This window comes from Camelus bactrianus, chromosome 7 (genome assembly GCF_048773025.1).
Source record: "Camelus bactrianus isolate YW-2024 breed Bactrian camel chromosome 7, ASM4877302v1, whole genome shotgun sequence".
In the NCBI taxonomy this organism is placed as follows: Eukaryota; Metazoa; Chordata; class Mammalia; order Artiodactyla; family Camelidae; genus Camelus; species Camelus bactrianus.
In genome coordinates this window covers 69,949,455-69,968,395 of record NC_133545.1, presented here as the reverse complement: position 1 = coordinate 69,968,395, position 18,941 = coordinate 69,949,455, and the positions used below count along the sequence as shown (strand labels likewise).

Sequence of the window (18,941 nt, the reverse complement as noted above, 5' to 3'; positions counted from 1 at the left end):
GTAGAGGTGAGGCATTTTCAGCTCTTAAGTGCCTAGATAAAAATAGTCAATTATTAATCATTTATCTAATTGTAACCTTTTAGATCTGGCATGCATCATTTTAAAAAATGTTCCAAGATATAATTTATCTAAGAATGCTCTTAAAAGGTTACCATAAGTATATTAGACACTACCTTTGCTCTTGGCAAGAGGTTGAGAAGGAATAGCATATTGGATAAAAGTTGATCCATCAGTGTCAATGCATTCCTAAATTTAATTATTTTACAGAGATAAATAGAAAGAAAAATAAAAGTAAAAATTCAAGTTAAGTAGATTTCCTATACTGTTTTAAGGTTAAAGAAATGATAGAGAATTACCTTGCCATAGAAAAAAAGTTATCAAATAAAATAAGATACACATAAGTCCACTCAGTGATGTACCCACTGGCGTAAAAGGATAAATTTGAGGCTTAATAAGAGTAACAACTTCAATGAATTAAAACATCAAATATGTTAAAATTCAATTTCTTTTTTAATATATAATTTTTATTGAAGTATAGTCAGTTTACAATGTTGTATCAATTTCTGGTGTACAGCATAATGCTTCCATCATACATGAACATACATGTATTTGTTTTCATATTCTTTTTCACCATAAGTTACTACAAGATATTGACTGTAGTTCCCTGTGTGATACAATAGAAACTTGTTGTTTATCTATTTTATATATATCAGTTAGTATCTACAAATCTCAAACTCCCAATTTATCCAGTCCCACCTTCTTCCCTTCCTGGTAACCGTAAGTTTTTTTTCAATGTCTGTGAGTCTGTTTCCATTATGGAAATAATTTAGTTTGCCTTTTTTTTTTTTAGATTCCACATATAAGTGATATACAGTATTTTTCTTTCTCTTTCTGGATTACCTACATTGACGGTCTTTAGGTCCATCCATGTTGCTGCAAATGGCATTATTTTATTCTTTTTCATGGCTGAGTACTATTCCACTGTATAAAAATACCATAGCTTCTTTATCCAGTCATCTGTTGATGGACATTTAGGTTGTTTCCACGTCTTGGTTATTGTAAATTATTTCTGCCATGAACATTGGGGTGCATGTGTCTTTTTGAATTAAGGTTCTCTCTGGATATATGCCCAGGAGTGGGATTGCTGGATCATATGGTAAGTCTATTTTCAGTCTTTTGAGGAATCTCTATACTGTTTTTCGTAATGGTTGCACCAAACTACATTCTCACCAGCAGTGTAGGAGGGTTCCCTTTTCTCCACACCCTTTCCAGCAATTATCTTTGTGGACTTTTGAATGATGGCCATTCTGACAGGTGTGAGGTGAAACCTCATTGTAGTTTTGATTTGCATTTCCCTGATAATTATTTCAGAGCAGTTTTTTTCATGCCTATTGGCCATTTGCATGTCTTCATTGGCGAACTGCTTGTTTAGGTCTTCTGCCCATTTTTGGATTGGGTTTTTTTTTCTTATTAAGTTGTATGAGCTGTTTATATATTCTTGAAATTAAGCCCTTGTCAGTCTCATCTTTAGCAAATATTTTCTCCTATAGGTTGTCTTTTTGTTTTGCTTATGGTATCCTTTGCTCTGCAAAAGCTTGTAAGCTTTATTATGCTCCATTTGTTTATTTTTGCTTTTATTTCTATTGCCTGGGTAGACTGCCCTAGGAGAACATTGCTGAGATTTATGTCAGAGAATGTTTTGCATATGTTTTCTTCTAAGAGGTTTACAGTGTCTTATGTTTAAGTCTTTAAGCCATTTTGAGTTTATTTTTGGGTACGGAGTGAGGGAGTATTCTAATAAAGTTCAATTTCTTGATCTGGGTGGTGTTTACAAGAGTGCCTGACATAATCATTTATTAAGCTATACATTTGTTTTATTCTGTTTCCCATATACATGCTGTTTAAAACCTATTTTTTAAACTAGAAGAGTGAATGTATTCATGATATAATTTTCAGAGAAAATGTTCTGGGAGGCTCTATTTCTATATTAAGTAACAATTTATCAAGCTGATAAACACAAGAACTCCAAGTTGATATTTTCAATATTTATTAGTAAGGCTGAGGTCACAGCCTTTATACAGCACAATTTGCATTAGTTATCAAGATACATCTTGTATACAATCACAAAACCAAGACATATTTTTACATAGAGTAAAACTCAAGACAGATTTACAAGCAGTTTTTATACAATTCTCATGTATTTCAGTTAAATTTATACAACCTTTAGCCCAAGAATTTGTATTTGTTCTTTAGATTTTCCACAGAGATTTGGGTAGAACAGAAAAAAGGACACATTAGCAAGTCACCAACACGGCATGCAACATACAGTTAGAAACAAGATATATTTCCAAGTACTCTACTGTTAATTTTGAAATCAATTTTATTAGGTTTTTACTTTTTCATAGAAGAAATTTATTTTCTTTAACATCAGGTGTGTTTCTGTTAGCCTATCAACACACACATTAATTGGTAGTGGGAGCACCTGAGCACATCACCAACAAATATACAGACACGATCAAACAATAATCACATTCACATGCTGAATGCCACATGAAAGTAGTATTTCCACTTTGTCTAGGTTACCACACGTATAGTTATGTACAGGGTAACGAATTAAGAAAATGCTCTCAATCTACCTATCAGATAAGGAATCACTTGGTTAAATGATTTTGCTTTAAAGGGTACCTTTAATGATAACAACATGGAACATACAGAAGACATCAGTGTGTCATATTCAATGAGAATATCAGTTTCACTCATTCATTCTTGTTTTACATCAAAGGCAAGTTATTATTAAAGAGACAGCTCATAATTATATTCACTGAGCTTTCTTTTACTTCCATCTCAAGCTCAAAAAGAGGGAAAATCACTCTGTCACATGTAGAGTTATAAACACATATATATAGCTGCAGTTGGCTGCTTTTGGAGTATTAGACATTGTAGCAATGAAAATAAGTTTTTAAAAATATCGTTAGTTATGATTTAAATAATAAAGTAAAAAAATACTATAAACATCTTTATGATATCTTAATGAAATGAAACATTGATCAAATAATTTCTAATAAGTTGGGCACAATATAGTATATAATTTTATTTTACTGCACATCACCACCAACCTAGTGTCACTACCTCTATTACCACTGTCATCACAACCGTACCTATAATAAGAAGCAATATCAGCTGGTTACCAGCTATAATAGCCCCACAATATGACTACTTTAATGTGTGTGATCCACAAAATTAAATCCACTGATATGTTGAAAATACGCATTTATTCATGTGATTACTTACAATATGGGCAATGTTAAGGAGCAAAGACATTCACTACCCTTTAGTCTTGGATACTGTTCTTTGAAGCTGAAATGGTAAATAAAGAGTTGAGAGTCACCAAAAATCTCTTTAATCTTAAGTAAAAACGGGGAAACACCAACCTCTTTCTACTACTGTTATCTATGTCTGCAACGACAATTATAGACATCCCTGTCTTTTGTAAAAGTTCACTCTGTGCTTTTGCTTCTACAAATAAAAGTTTCTTGAGGACCAAATTCTAAACCAAGAAGCAACTTCTGTCTCTGATGACTCAGTGAGACTGTGGGAAAAGCTGAGATGCTTTTCACGGTATAAGTGCTGTCACTGGACGAATCCAATGTGTTACTTAGAGATTACAAACTTTGTCTCTATTAGGATAAAAAAAAAGCTGATTCCAATAAAATAAATAAAGTAAAAAGTGGAAAATCATGTGCTGTGATATATACAAAAAAGTAAAAAACACCAAGAGCCCTATTTGCAATTAAAAAAGAAATAGTTTTGTTGTAAGAAGGGTAATCAATATCACTTAGAAGAAATGCATGCGTATAAGGATCAGTGTTGCATAGAACAATTCCAGTACAACCTAGGTGTTTGGTCAGTGGCAGACTTGGCACACTTGGCAGGATCTTACCCTCTCTGAAGGGGGATGCTGGTGCACAACAAGAAGCCCTGTCATAACTCTCTTGATTGGCCTGGCTCCATCACCACTTCTTGGAACAGAGGGGCACCTATAATGGAAAGACTCCCCTTTCGGGTCAAATAGCTACCAAGGTATGATTTTTGTTCTGGTGGCGCCTCCTTTTTATGTATTCTAAAAGAAACTGCAACTGGAATGAAGTAAGCTAGCTGGTCACAAACTTCTCACGCACACTTCTGGATGTAAGTGGCTGTAGAAAAGAACCCATGGTGAGCCAGGGTTTCCTTTTAAGGATGAACAGCAGAGCCTTTGTGTCAGAAGGAGATCTTCCTGAACCCTTTTCTTCCCCAATTCTGAGTGATGATCATAAGCTTCCTCAAGTGCTAAACTCTGCTGGAAATACCCATGGCAACCATCAGCAGGTCTAGTGGTCTCTAAAAATAAAATCCTAGCAATACCAAATCTTTGAGTGATCCCCTCGCCACATGCTCATTTGAGAGCAGTATCAATGATAAATCACACTGCACTGTCAGGGGAGGGGAGACCAAAACATAGAAGGAAAAAAAGTGACTGTTACCTTTCTCAGACTGGAAAGGAGTGAATTTGTATTTCTTTCTGAATACCTGGGATTTATTAGAAGTTGTTTTTTAATGTCTTAAATGTAACCAATTTCTCTCAGATTTAAAGTATGTTTTTCTTTAAAAATGAGAACATTCAATAGCTGATCTATATATTTGGAGATGATTTCTCTGATCCCACTAAAACCTCACCCTTGAATAGAGCAGCAGCTTCTAAACTCAGCATCTGCTGAGAAGCAATTTAATTAATTTATTTTTGTGGATACGGAATAGGATAAGATCTCTATAATTTATTTAATTTATGACAACCCTATTTGCAAGTCATTTTCATTGAACTGTTTACCATGTTCAGTTAAAAAGAAGTTTGTCATTTAAATAAAAAATTAGTTTTGGAGCTAATATACTCTTTTATCCATGTTAGCGCTTGCCATTGGTTTGGACGATGCTTTTTCACATATAAAATTTGAGAAATAAAAAACTGCGTAATACATATTCCTCACTTATACGTATAAAAACTCTATTTGGAAATGTGCTTTCATCTTCTCTCACAGATCACTTAGTTTGATCATCCTAACATCCCATTAGGAAGGCTAGGAATATGTAATTATGTTGTCCTACAAATAAGAAAATTGAGCACAATTTAGTTTAAGTGACATGTACAAGGTGACACAGTCAGTGGCAGAACCAAGAGCCAAAGTCAGCCTTTTAATCCCAGTTGAGTGTGTCTCCTGTAATTCCATGTTACTTCCTTCGTCAATGTTGTTGGCTGATGGGGGCGAGGATGCTTCATTTTAATGACTTAGACATTGGTCCTTTTATTCTATATTATTAAAATAACTCAAAGTATATTTTAACTGCAACATAATGTTGATTTTTTTCACATATTTTCCCAACATTGATGAACTTGATCACTGTGATACTGTCATTAACGTAGGAAAAAGGGCACTAAGAGAACATGAATTTGGTGTCAGAGTCTTCATTTTACAGTCAGTATTAAGGGAAAAAAATGGTGGAAGAGCAGGAAATGATACCAAGTTAATTACTCAATGTCACAGATTACTATAATTGGTTTGCCAGAGGAAGAATTTTCTCTCTGTCAATATATCGCTGAAGAGAAAGAAAACAGGTGGGCTAATGCATTGATCTGCAGTTCCACAAAGGACACGTTACCATGCTTCCTAGAACATACCAATGTGATCTAGGTCCTTTGGTATGTAGATTGGAAATATCTTGGCTTCAGGGTAAGTTATGAAGATTTTGATGTTTTCAGCCAAGATTCCAAATATTTTGTGGGGTTCCAGCATTCTTTTTTTGTTAGCCAGTCATGGCTTTATTTCTAGATAAATGTAACTCCATCTCTACTTACTATTATCTTCACTATACATTATTTCAAATTATACAAATGTGCTTTTACAACATCAATTCCAAAAGTGGTGTTGTTCACCCTGGTAACATTTAGACACAGAGAAAACCTGTACAATATGGTCTAAAAGCTATAGTTGCTACATCTCCAGTTCCCTTTTCCCTACAAACACAACCTCCTTGCTTCCGGCCTTGGACACATATTGTAGGTGTATCCTACGTCAGAATCTCAAAACAGTTAGTTGTCTGAGAAGGTAAGATGAAGAGGAGAGACTTCTGTACTTCAGAAAACTCAGTTCTTTCCTTTCAAGTTGTCTTGCATAAAAGGTTACTTCTGTCTGCATTAGAAACCAATCTAATCTTTGCGCCTCTATCTTTAGTTACCTATAGCTCAACTCTACTCAAAGATTTTTGCATTAAGTAATTAAAACTTCTCTCACCGTCCTTCTTTACAGCCACAAGAAATCCAGGATTTCAGAGCTCCTTTTTTTTTGTCTTCAATATATGAACTTTCTCATTTGAGTTTTTTTCTATGTTCCACAACAATAAGTTTACAAGGCATCGGGTATGTTTTTGCCTTTTGTTCCTCCTCTCATGGTTACCCCCTGAAAACATAGCTTAGAACAATAGTATACAACTGTACTGTTGATTTAAGATTATATAAAGCACTTTCTATACCCTGAGCAGACACATTTCTTCAATGGGTTTGAGTAGGACTGACCAAAAGTTTGTGCCAGTTGACTATTCTTTTTCTGAGATCCACTTTGTCAAGCCAGATACAGGCTTCACCAATCAAGGTCTTTTTCATAAACTTCCCTCCATTGGAAAAAAGTAAAATCTAGAAAAAATAGCCAAAATTATAAATATTTATGTGTATATTTTCAACCTCTTTTATGGACATTTGTTCATCAAAGAAATAACACAGACAAGAAAGGGTGAGGGTGAGAGGAAGCAGCAGGCATACTTGCAGGAGGACTAACAACTAAGATGTCAAAAGATTTGCATAATATTAATTGACATCAACATTCCCAAAGGCAAAGACACATCCTGAAGGATGGGAGAGTTCTAGACAAGACATGGATTAGTGGCTAATTCTAATGAGGTTTATGTTTAAACTGATAGAAACTTTCACAGAAAACCCTGCTAGGTGTATTGTTTACCAGTTTATAAAATATTAACTCAAGGACAGAATTATTTGGATGGTGAGTAAATAAAGAAGAGTTTATAAGGCAGATAGAACATAACACTAATTTTAAATAGCATTTAATTTACTGGTGATTTTACTTTAGTATGCACTTCCCTTCAGAGTGTCCTTGAATTTTTTTTATTTCCCTCAACGCTGTGAATCCTCTCCATGCAGTTTTTGCTTTGTAATTTCTCTTATATTGGTCTCTAGTCCAGGCCTTTATTTAAGTGCCAGTTACCATGGTCTTTCTTGTCCGATATATTTTTTATCTCTTCCCTCCCCCTCACCCCTTTTTCCTCTTATTCCTTGCCTCTACATCTACTAAAGATAGACTATGTTCAAGCATTGTGCTAGGCTGCAGAACAAGAGCAATGAAAATCAAGCCTTGCACTGGAGAAGCTGATTGTACACAAGCAGTGACTGGTTCAGTATATAAATTGTTGCACAAGACTGGGATTAACGGCCTGATGAGATAAGCAGAACCATTATGTGACTCAGGTGTGATGAATTACACCCAGGGTCATCAGTAAAGGGTTGAGTTTACATTGGAAGAGGTGCAGTATTGTGATAGATGGAGACAGATGGAGAAGGGGGTATTGAGGGCAGGAAAAATATTAGCCAAGAATTAGAGCCTTAACCTGATTAGGAGATTCTGATGTGACTGGAGTAAAGAGTGAGTGGAAAAGTATACAAGGAGATAAGATTAAATCAATACAATTAGAACTCACCATAGCCAACTCTGAATGAGTCAGGATAATAGTGAGTAATCAGAGGGTTTCAATGTGTACTGGCCAGTGGTTTTTAAAAGATACCTCTGCCAGCAGTGTGATAAAATAAATTAAAAGGGTAGGATATTGATGGCAAATAGGCCAGGTAGACTGCTGAAATGATCTAAGTAACAAAGATGAGGACCCAGAGAGGGTTCGTGGCTGTGAGCAGCTAGATTAGAGGAGATGTGGTAGCTGATTGGATGGGGTGAGTGGGCTGTGGAAATTTAAAGTGCCCCTGGGAAGATAACTTTAAAAATTAACTTGTAAAACATCACATAGTATATGAATGACATATACATACTGAATAATTAAATGGGAAATAAATACCATATGAATGGAAATTTAAAAATAGGAACCGAATGAGTTACCTGAAGAGAATGTCCAGCAGGACTTAGGCTGAACCTAAACGTTTCATTGAATGAAGGCTCTCGGTCATGTCTACATACTCTTGTTTTTTTCTTGATCACCTTTTTTTGGGTAGAAATGTTCATCACATATATTTTCACATATAAATCTGAAAGTAAAAATTCAGCTTGTTAAGTGTCCATAAATAATACAATTTTTTATTGAAAGAATTATAATTATATATTGAGAGCTCTCTGACATTTTATACAAAGCCAGTAAGTAGGCTGTGAACAATTTGTTTCAGACAACATACAGGAATTAAAATATACACCAATTTTCTTAGCAAGTCAGATACTGTCTTGTTGTATAATAAATAATTACTCTAAGTTTGTGTTAAAAAATCTAATTTTTAACAGGTAAAAATATCAACTTGCTCCATGTAAGATAAATTAATTCTTCTTTCCTATTTTTCAGGTATATTTGGTACACAGCCCAAATTTTAGTTAGCATTTTCTAGAATATTTAGGACATACTCCTAAAGAATTCCTAGATAGGTTACATTGATCATGATCATAAAATTAGATACCTGGTAAGTGATCAGGAGATTTAAATTTGTAGGTGATATTTCTGCACTGGAGTATTTCAACTATTAGTTGTTCACCATCTGTTTTCATTTCTTTCTTCAATGCGATCTTGATTTCTCCCATTACCTGAGTTTTAACTAGAACAATTTAATAAAAAAAAGTTAAGGCATATGTAATACCATTTACTAAATGGTTAGTTTAGTAATTCATTCATACATTCACTTACTGAGTGTTTATCAAGTGCTGAACACCTTATCATACCTTGTGGAGATGCAGATGAATAAACTCAGTCCAAGCCCTTAAGGACTGAAGGGTCTCATGGGGAGACTGATAAATTACACACTTACAGTAAAGTATATTAAGTAGAATGATAAGCTAGTAACAAGAGTCATATGGAGGAAATTCAAGGAGATAAGTATTACTCAATTGCAGATTTTTAGGCCAAAAGAGGTACTAGATGGGACTGTAGGAGACTCTAGGAAGACAGTCATACACAGAAATAGTAAATTCTAATATAATTTATAGGAAATAAAAAGTCAAATGAAATACAGGAAGTTGTTTGCTACAATTCCCCGTTACTAGGCTTGCTCAACACTTGCCAACACAACAAAATGTCACTGTATACTATATCCACTTCCATTCTATTTTCTTTGTAGCCATCGAGAGTAAACTGTAATAAAACTGCACAAGGGAAAAGACAAGTGATTTAAATGGAGTTTCATAGGTTTCTTTCTAGTGTTTATCTTGGACCTGACACTACTGAAGAAATTCTTCATGCTAGGTCAAGTTCTTTATTGATTCACCCTTTCCTCTATTAACCCATATATTTATCCACTTATTCATTCATCAACAAATATTTTATTTCCCACCCTACTCTGTGATTAGCACTATTAGGAAGAATGAATGCAATAGTAAGCCGATGTACATATGCTTGTTAGTTTTATGATTTTTCTATTGGGAAGAAATCCATCAATGACATAGTTTCATCAATAAATCTATAGTTAGGAAGAGAGAAAAGTTTCTGAAATACAAGAGCCTGGTTACAAGAAAGCCTAGGAAAGGCCTGCTTGAGCTGAAGCCAGAGGATAAGAATTAAAGAGGTGAAATGGATGGGGAAGAACATTCTAAAGAGAAGGAACAGTGTGTTCGCAAAATCCAACACCACGGGGCTGCAGAACTAAATAAATACTCACGTGATTATAACACATTGTGATTGGCACTATGTCAAGAATTTGGTTTTTACCTTTAGAACAATAGGAATCTATTGAAGGTCTTTAATATGGATGTAGATCCTTTGTTCTCAAACAGTTTGGTCTCAGGATTTCTTTATACTGTTAAAAAAAAATGGGGGTCCTCAAAGAACATTTGTGTGAATTATAGCTGTCCATATTAGTAATTTAAATATACTAAGTATAAAGTAAAATTAGATATTTAAGTACGTATTCATTCAGTTAAAATGACAATAATATACCTATAAATATTTTAATGAAAAATAAGCATATTTTCCAAAACAGAAAAAAAGTAGTGAGGAGTGCTATTTAATATTGTTTCAAATTTTATTGAAGCTTGGCTTAATAGAGGACAGCTGGCTTCCCATACCTGTTTCTACGTTAAATCCAGTTCAATATGTTGTTTTAGTTGAAATATATTACCGTCTCAGACAGATGTATACAGTTGGAAAAGGAAGGAGTATTTTAAAATCTTTTTCAGATAATTGTGGACAATCTTTAATATACTACATTAAAACTCAAAAACTGGTAGTCTCTTTAAGATTAGAAATGTGGACATTGTAAAATGACTATAACTCAATAAAAAAATGGAGGAAAAAAAAGAAACGTGGAATCTGAAACCATATCAATGAACTTTTTGTACTGTTAAAAGACAATAATCTGTCTTCCACCTTGAATGGACCATTTAACTATACCTGAATTGGTGACATCACATCTTGTTCACTTTGGAAAATACTGCTTCACTGAGTTATGCAGGTTTTTAAAATGTCGACACAATTCATCCAATATTAAAAGCACATTTGTTAATATCAGCACTGATATCACCAAAGAATTCTGAATACTGAAAAGCTGTCCAGCTCAAGGAGGCAGATTCAAGTTTTCTAAAATTTTATTTTTACTTAAAATCTGATTTTTTATCATTGACAACAATGATGGTCAATTGTTTCTCTTAGTGACAAGTTCACTTTGTTAATTTTTAAGAAAATGGCAGCTGAATACAGTCAGACCTCTGCATCCATGAATCTAAGCAATCGAGGATCAGAATATTAAATTTTTTTTTTCTGGAAAGTTCCAAAAGCAAAACTTGAATTTGCCACATGGAGACAACTATTTACATAGCATTTACACTGTATTAAGTATTATGAGTAGTCTTGAGATGATTTAAAGTAAATGGGAGGACATGCATAAGTTGTATGAAAATATTGCATCATTTTGTATAAGGGGCTTTAGTATAAGCAGATTTTGGTATTTATGGAGGTTGGAGGGAGGATCCTGGAGTCAATTTCCCATGGATACCAAGGGATAACTCCACCCCCATCTGAATAAGCAAAGTTTGTTTATCTGTTGTCTTTCAAGTAAAAATGCTATTTCTTGTAAAAAAAGGCTAGCTCAGCTTGCAACTCAAAAAAATTACACAAATGTTTCCTCAAGTCAACCTTCATATTTTGCTGTGCAGCAGAAGAGCCTTGTGTTTATTTCCCACTTCATCCCACAGAATATTAGAAAGACATGCACTTAAGCGTCTAAGTTTACTAACAAGAATTTTAACTTCTTTATCAAGGATATTGCCAGTTAAATAAAACTGACAATGTTTTCCCCTGTAAATGCATGGTAGTAAAAAAAAAAAAAAGAAAGAAAGAAACAGAGAAAAAGAAATACAGGCACAATTAGTACAGTTTGGCGCCACTGCCTTGATGTGTGCTAAGTCACCAGCAGGTTTTGGATTATCAATGTAAAGGTCAACACAGTGAAAAGGTAAATAACATCTTAGTAAATTTAGACATAATTTTGACCTGGATGTACTTCAACAGGCGTGGGGACCCACAGGGATTTCTGAGCCATGCTGTGAGAATGACTATTAAAGAACACAGTGGAGCAATCTTTGAGAGCAATTAAAGTAACAAGAGCACCACGTACAAAAGTTTAAAACTATTAGATTGTAGTTATTTAATCATTTTGATTTAATTTTGTCACCCTTTTGGGAAATGGGTTTTTAAAAATGTACTGCTTCCCTGGATTAATTAACCATTTGTTTAAATTGATTTAGATTTTCATATCTGGATGTACTCTGATGTGTGAAAAAATATCAATACCCTATTTCAGCCTGCTCTCTTCCTTCTGTCAAAAAACTAATGTAAGTCCCCCAAATACGCAAAGTTGTCCTCTATGTTTTATAAACTGAAACGCAAATCTTCCAGACATAGTTAAATCATGATAAGTCAGCGGCCAGTGATGACAGATACTTCACAGCAGCTGAGTGTTAGTTTTCCTCTCAATAAATTTCAGAAAACAAAGTGCAAGCCAAGAATTTTATATATAGCCAAAATGTCCTTCAAGTAGCCAAACTATAATTTTAAGCATAAAAGAACTCAAGAATACCGTAGAAAAATTGATTCTCGAGAAATACGTGAGAGGATCATTTCATCAAATCAAAGAGATAACCAGAGAGACTTCAGCTGAAGGAATGATGGTGAGTATGGAAGATACTCAACTGCAGAACTGAGACTAAGATAAGAGTGAGGACAGGTGGGTGGAAAGACAGCATGTAAGTGATGTACGCTGACCGACTGAAAATGGACGGAGAAAGGAGAGAAAGGGGCAAGCAGAATGAGAGTATGGATTTCTGTGGAGACAAAAGGTAGGTGACAAGGGGTACCACTTAAACTGACAAGCCAGATAGTAAATGGTTAAGTAAGAAGAGCCAACATTATAAAAGTTATAAAGAAAAAGACAAGCACTGGAACAAAGATACAAAGCTTCTTAACTACAAAAGAAATTTTTAAAAAAGAATTAAAGACACCAAACAGAGAAAGAAATACAGCAGATATAACATCATATACACAATAGCTATAAAACAAAAATGCGAAGTTGTGATTAAACATATCTGTCATATCAATAAACATGAACGGGTTTAGCTACCGTATTTTAAAAAAGACTTTCAGGTTGACTCAGAAAGCAGGTTGACTCAGAAAGCAGGTTGACTGAGAAGGCTATGCTATGCTACAGTTTAGTTTTGTTTCAAATAGTCACAAATACATAAATTGTAAGCGTGTCAGATGTATGGAAACAATAGGAGAGTAGGGCTTGGTATCTTATTATGAGACAATAGAAATCAATTCAAAATGTAGTAAACAAGACAAAAAACGACATTTTACAATAAAAGCTAAAGATTCGTAAATCATAATGAAGACACAACGATTATGAATGTTTATGCACCACTAAAATAAGGTTGAACTACAAAATAGGATGTAAAGATGTACAAGAAAAAAAAGTGAGTAATAATAAAACACTGTAACACAACATTCACAGTACAGGACAGGCCATGGAGACTAAAATAAGTCACGACTCACCACACTGAGACACCACAATCAATAATGCAGACTTTATGGATTTATACATATATTAAACACTACACGCTGATGAGAGAAAATACCTTCTTTTCAACTAAACATGGAACATTGATCATGTGGACTGATTATGCCCTGAGTTACAAAGAAGACACCAGTGAGCTCTATACAGTGAAGCCAGTACACTGTCTGATCACACACACAGAAAAAGCCTTCAAAGAAACAATTCTTGGCTGAATGGCAAAATACAGTAAGAAAATAGAGAAATTCTAAGAAATAAGCATAATGAAAACACTATCCGCATCCTTGAGAGCTGAAGTAATGATCAGAGGAAAAGCAGCGTCTTAAACACTTGTGTCGCTTAAAGCAATGATCAGAAGAAAATGCACATATGCATCAACACTATCAAGACCGCTTTTAAAATGCAATTGATTTAAACTTCTACCTCCAAAAGCTAGAAAAAGAACAACAATGTAATAGAAAAGAAAGTAAAGGGAAACAAATAATAAAGAGACACACTAAAATTAATGCGGTAGAAAACAGAAAAAATAGTAGATAAAATGAATGAATCAAAATTATAGCACTTTGAATGGCATCAACAAAATAGAAAAATCAATAATGAATTTAGTCAATGCCACGTGGCCTTAATAGTATTATCTAGGAGTGACATGTGGCCTTTTAACTAGAACACTACTCTCCTCTCAGTGGTGTAAACATTTTAGTCTCATGACTATACCCTAATACGATCGGCTCACATTCTGTTGATATATTCTTGACAGACTAAAGCTGCAAATATGATCTACTGTATTTCTTTGAACTTGTGAGGGAGCATCCAGTTCTGGTTACTGAACCATTTTAAATAAGTATAAACACGCCCATTCCAATCAATCTGTTTTATTTTACAGAACTTCACAGGAAAATGAAGAATCTTCAAGATAAAAATGAGAAAAGAGGGCAGATCTTAGAATCTCCGTTCTTTAATACCTAGAGAAACTGGGGGAAAAAGTAAAATTTAGGAAAGTATTAACCAGTAGCAACCAAGCAAAAAAAAGTCTCCCGCCAGAAAACGCTGAGAGGGGTGTGGAGGGATGGAAGGCAGATTCCGGGAAGGCACGGCTCAAAGGAGTCACGGACCAGACCACCTATCACAAAATGTTGCCAGGAAAAGAAAGTTAAGTTGACAAAACCCTGAGAATTATCACCAAATCCTCATCCCAGAGAATGGAGGGATGGACAGTGAGAGGAAGGCAGCCCCGGGGAAGTGGTGCTGAACCCTCCGAACGGGCAGCTTTGGCTCCTCACTAGGAAGATCCGAGGGTTTCAGTGGAAACAGGAAAAACCACCAGTGCTTCCCATTTCCTGGAGCTTCAGGATGAAGGAGGAGCAAATCCAAAGCTGAGAGAATCGTTCCACTGGAATAAGACGTACCTGGGCTTGGTGGACCGAATGCTGGCAAAACACTGTAACCACATCTCAAGCGAGCGAGCAAAACCTAGTCAGCCAGGGCTTCAAATCTACCTGTAAACAGCCTTTTCTTTCCTTCAGAGCCATAGAAAATCGGGTGGAACTACTACTGCTCCATCTCTCAAACTAACTGGGATGGGGGGGGGGGGGCAAAAAGAGGATTCTCACAGGTGAAAAGAGAATCGAGGGAAAGTCACTCCCACCATTTGGAGCCGATAGGAGGTGAGGACAGAATTGATCACATTAATGAGCATTAAGAAATGACACAGCAAGACAGATTCTTCTGGGAGACATTCACTTTGAGAGGCCATAACCTCTTTTATAGGCGCTAAGCCTCCAACAGGCCGAGCACATCAGGCGTGTTGTTGCTGGTTTGCACTTCCTCACGTGCGAAGCAAGGAGGAACTAACAACGTGCTAACTAAAGTTCTCGAGGCATCACACGGCCTGTTTTTTCTTGGAAGGTTAAATTCACATGCTTCACAATGTGATACTTGTGAGGTTCTTGTTAAGTTTCTCCTCTTCAAAGATCGTTCCAGCTTGCCCTTTACTGTTTCTCCTAAAGGGCGAGAGGTGGTCTCGAAGGACGCTGACGTTATTAACTTGAGCCGTCACTATCAATCACGCTTGTCCTTCCATCGGTCCAGGATGCCTTTGTCATATCAAACAGATGCATGCATGGCGACAGAAACCTCTGTGTCCCCTGGCTTCACGGGGTTGGGGTCGGGGTCGGGGTCGGGGGTGGGAGGGGCAGCAACTTCAGATCTGCTCGAACCTTCGACCCAAAGAAGACAAGGCATACATAGAGGGCATGTGAGGATGTTTTGTAATTTTGTTTAGAGTAGAGAGTAAATGGACTGTAGAAAATTACATTGACTAGATTCAGGGTCTCTTGGTTTCCTGAAAGGTATGCACTGGTTGTATTAAAAGGATAAACATTAATTCTACTCTAGAGAAGAAATCTATCCTACAACATGGCACACGGCTATGATTAAGAATACAAGAAGAGGAAGGAATGAGTGATACAGAAAGCACAGTTCAGACATGAGAGGACAAAATAATAGGTATGGAGAAACGTGGGGATTACAGAGCCAAAGCACAAGTAATCCCATTTAAAAACTGTTAGTGAATTAGAAACATCCTGGGAACAAAATTAAGTAACACAGAAATCAGTATCATTGACATAGAGAAAAGAAAGGCTTAACATAATAGAGAAAGAGAAATAGAGAATAAAAAAGTTACAGAGCAATGATAGAGATGTTAGAACTGAAAAATATGGTCCCATACAACTGACGGCACAGAAAAAGTAAACTCGAGAGAACAGAAAATAACATCCGCTTAAAATATAGAGGTGTTTATCCGAAATAACAGAAGAGTGAATCTGTGGATCAGATCAGTCCGTATTCCTGGAAATAATGATCAATTGATAAGCTACTTCAAGGATACAGAAAACATTCTTTAAAAATCCAGGGGGAAAAATTAAGTCCCCTGTAAGAGTACATTGGTGTATAAAAGAAACAGCCTTCCTAAAATATTTAAAAGAATATGTCAAGAATGTAGATTGTAATGAGTGAAAGAAAAAGAGAGGAGAGAGACAGGGAAGGAGGGAGGGAGGAGGGAATGAAGGGAAAACTGAAAGATGAAATCTGAAAGGACAGAAGAGGAAACTGGAACAAAGTGTAAATGTTGATTTTCTTTAAGCAGACAGTTAATCAATGAAATTTAAAATTGAAATATAGGATTAAACAACACAATTACTCACCCCTTAATATTTTCAATTTTGTTTCTTAAACTTAGATCTTTTATAAACTATGGCTAAAATATTTAGTGAAATTTTTTATTGAAATATTTTACATGACTAAAATACTTATTGAAATTAAGCTATTCCTTTGTTTTCACTGTTTATGTTCTATTAAATTAAAAAACAATATAATCATTTTTTGACAAAGAACATGAATAATTCACTTCCATTTTAACAAAACTGTGTGGGTTCTTGTCTCTTTAGCTAGCTGGAAGTGCTCCAACTAAGTGTAATTGTAAAATTGGCTTATTTTTATCTTCCACAGCTTTATTTTTTCACACTCTCTGGTGCTTTATATTCCTTTAAGATATGCAGTGTTTTTTCCACTTTTCTGTTTTCTTAGGAAAAAAAGGTTTACATATATTTTATCTTTGAAAAAAAAAGTGTATGTCTTATCTGTATGCACACATATATATAACTATATCTAGATCTCCAACTAATTTATATTTTTAGAGAAGTGTATTTTTAAAAAAATTACAATGAACAAAACGCAATCATTACTCCACAGCAAGAAATAAGGTTGGTATAATCCTCATTTTACAGGTGAGAAAATAGCGGCTTGTGTGTTTTAAGTAACTTGCCAAGTTGTTACATGTTCTAGGTAGAACTTTAATCTAGCTCTTCTGATTTTAAACACAGGGTTCTATTATGTCATGAACACCTTATATTTTCTAATGAATCAGATTTTTAAAACATTGACTCATTCACAAGAATATTCATTTTTTAAAACTGTTTTTTTCAGAAAGAAAGGATTTTCAGAGGCTCTTTTGTTATTTTGTTTTAGCCACAGAGAAGGCATAGCAAGCAATCATTTTGGTTTTTAAACAACTGCTAGAAGTTACTGTCTTCCTTTACACATGAGATTATGCAGGTTACTTATATTTAATAACCAAACAGCAATAAATACTTCTTGAAATACTCATAATTATGAGATTCCATAGGGAATTGACTTAAACATAAAAAGTGATTTTTAAAAAGTGACTATCGATTAAGAAAATATTTCTTCTTTATTTACATTATTGGTATTTTTAACACTTAACTGGATGGAGTGCAAATTGAGGTTTACCCTCTCCCACAATTGTAAGAATTATATTGTACCCTGAGCAACTTTAGCCAATGCGAGACCATTTTAGGCAAAAATCTCTTTAAAGGCAATGTTTAATTAACTAGAAGAGAACAAAATGTGGAAAAGTAAAGAAAAATGGAACTTTGTAAAAGGAAAGTCTGTGTAAGGAAAAAAAAAAAACCAGAGTGATAAAATTGTCAACACTTCAATTTCTTTGCATTTGCAAACTTTCATTAATAAACACTACATATCAATGCCGCAGGTGCCAGCTGATGCAGTCTGCACGGGTGTTAGGTAAGATGCATATTTAGCTCTGACAGTCTATCACCTCATAATTTGTTACCTAGCACCTATCACTCATTTCAACTCTAAGAAAAGTCCAACATGGAATTAAGATGGATTTTCCAAATCAGGGATTCTGGCCTCTAGCCCTGTGAGATGGCAGGCCAGTCATTAAATATCTCTGGTTTATATTTCCTCACATTGTAAAATGAAAATATGTAATAAGATTATTTATAGAGTATTTATAAGATCTCTTTCAGCTTTATAGAATAATAAATTTTAGACATTTTCTGATGTTATCTAAATAATATTTAGTCCTAGCCCTCTACCAAGTATCTTCTGCTTTAAATAATTTTGTCTGTTTACTCAGACGATTTCTAAGCCTACTCATTACAGAAAGTCTTAATAGTGACCTAATACTTGTCAACAGCCACAGTGGTGATGTATATTCCCTCATGTAGAATTGCATTTTCTTCATTTCATTTATTTCTATTCTATCAGTTTCAAGTCTAAATGATGATCTTCTAAAAAAAAAAGCTAGTACAACAAAGTAAATTGTCAGCACAATGCCTGAAACAGTAATTATTCAACAAGCATTAATCCTTTTTATTTCTCAACATCTGATGCACTGGAAGATCCATTCTAGAAGTAATTGACAGTTTAAGCCTAGCAAGGTCTCAACTGCTCAATTTATTGAGAGTAAACAAACAAAAGAAAAAATATGAATATGTCAAGACTTTTTAAATGGATTAAAAAAAAAACAACTCTTTTTCTACTTCACTGAGCCTGTTAGAGAAAGGAAGGAAGCCAAGTATAATCTGTTCTATTCAACAGTTCCTTTCTCTATAATTTCCAACCACTTTTATCAACCCTACGCCAGACTCTATAATAAATTTTACCTTCCAGGCTGAAATTACATCTGTTCCTTCCAAAAGTTCAAAGTGGCACTCACTAATTTGACGGTGGTACTCAATAATTATCT

General features: G+C 34.8%; 1 protein-coding gene across 4 annotated transcripts in view; it reads right to left on the bottom strand.

The window, feature by feature from the left end:
• Nucleotides 1–2,030: 2,030 nt before the first annotated feature.
• PCLO (piccolo presynaptic cytomatrix protein) overlaps nucleotides 2,031–18,941 on the bottom strand; it is a 310,832-nt gene continuing 293,921 nt past the window's right edge. For all 4 annotated transcript variants that reach the window (XM_074367559.1, XM_074367561.1, XM_074367560.1 and 1 more), the window contains 3 exons: nucleotides 8,774–8,908; nucleotides 8,211–8,356; nucleotides 2,031–6,724 (listed from right to left, as the gene is read on the bottom strand). In XM_074367559.1, coding sequence (XP_074223660.1) covers nucleotides 6,584–6,724; nucleotides 8,211–8,356; nucleotides 8,774–8,908 — 422 coding nt within the window. In that variant the 3' untranslated portion in view covers nucleotides 2,031–6,583. The remainder of the gene's footprint in view (nucleotides 6,725–8,210; nucleotides 8,357–8,773; nucleotides 8,909–18,941) is intronic.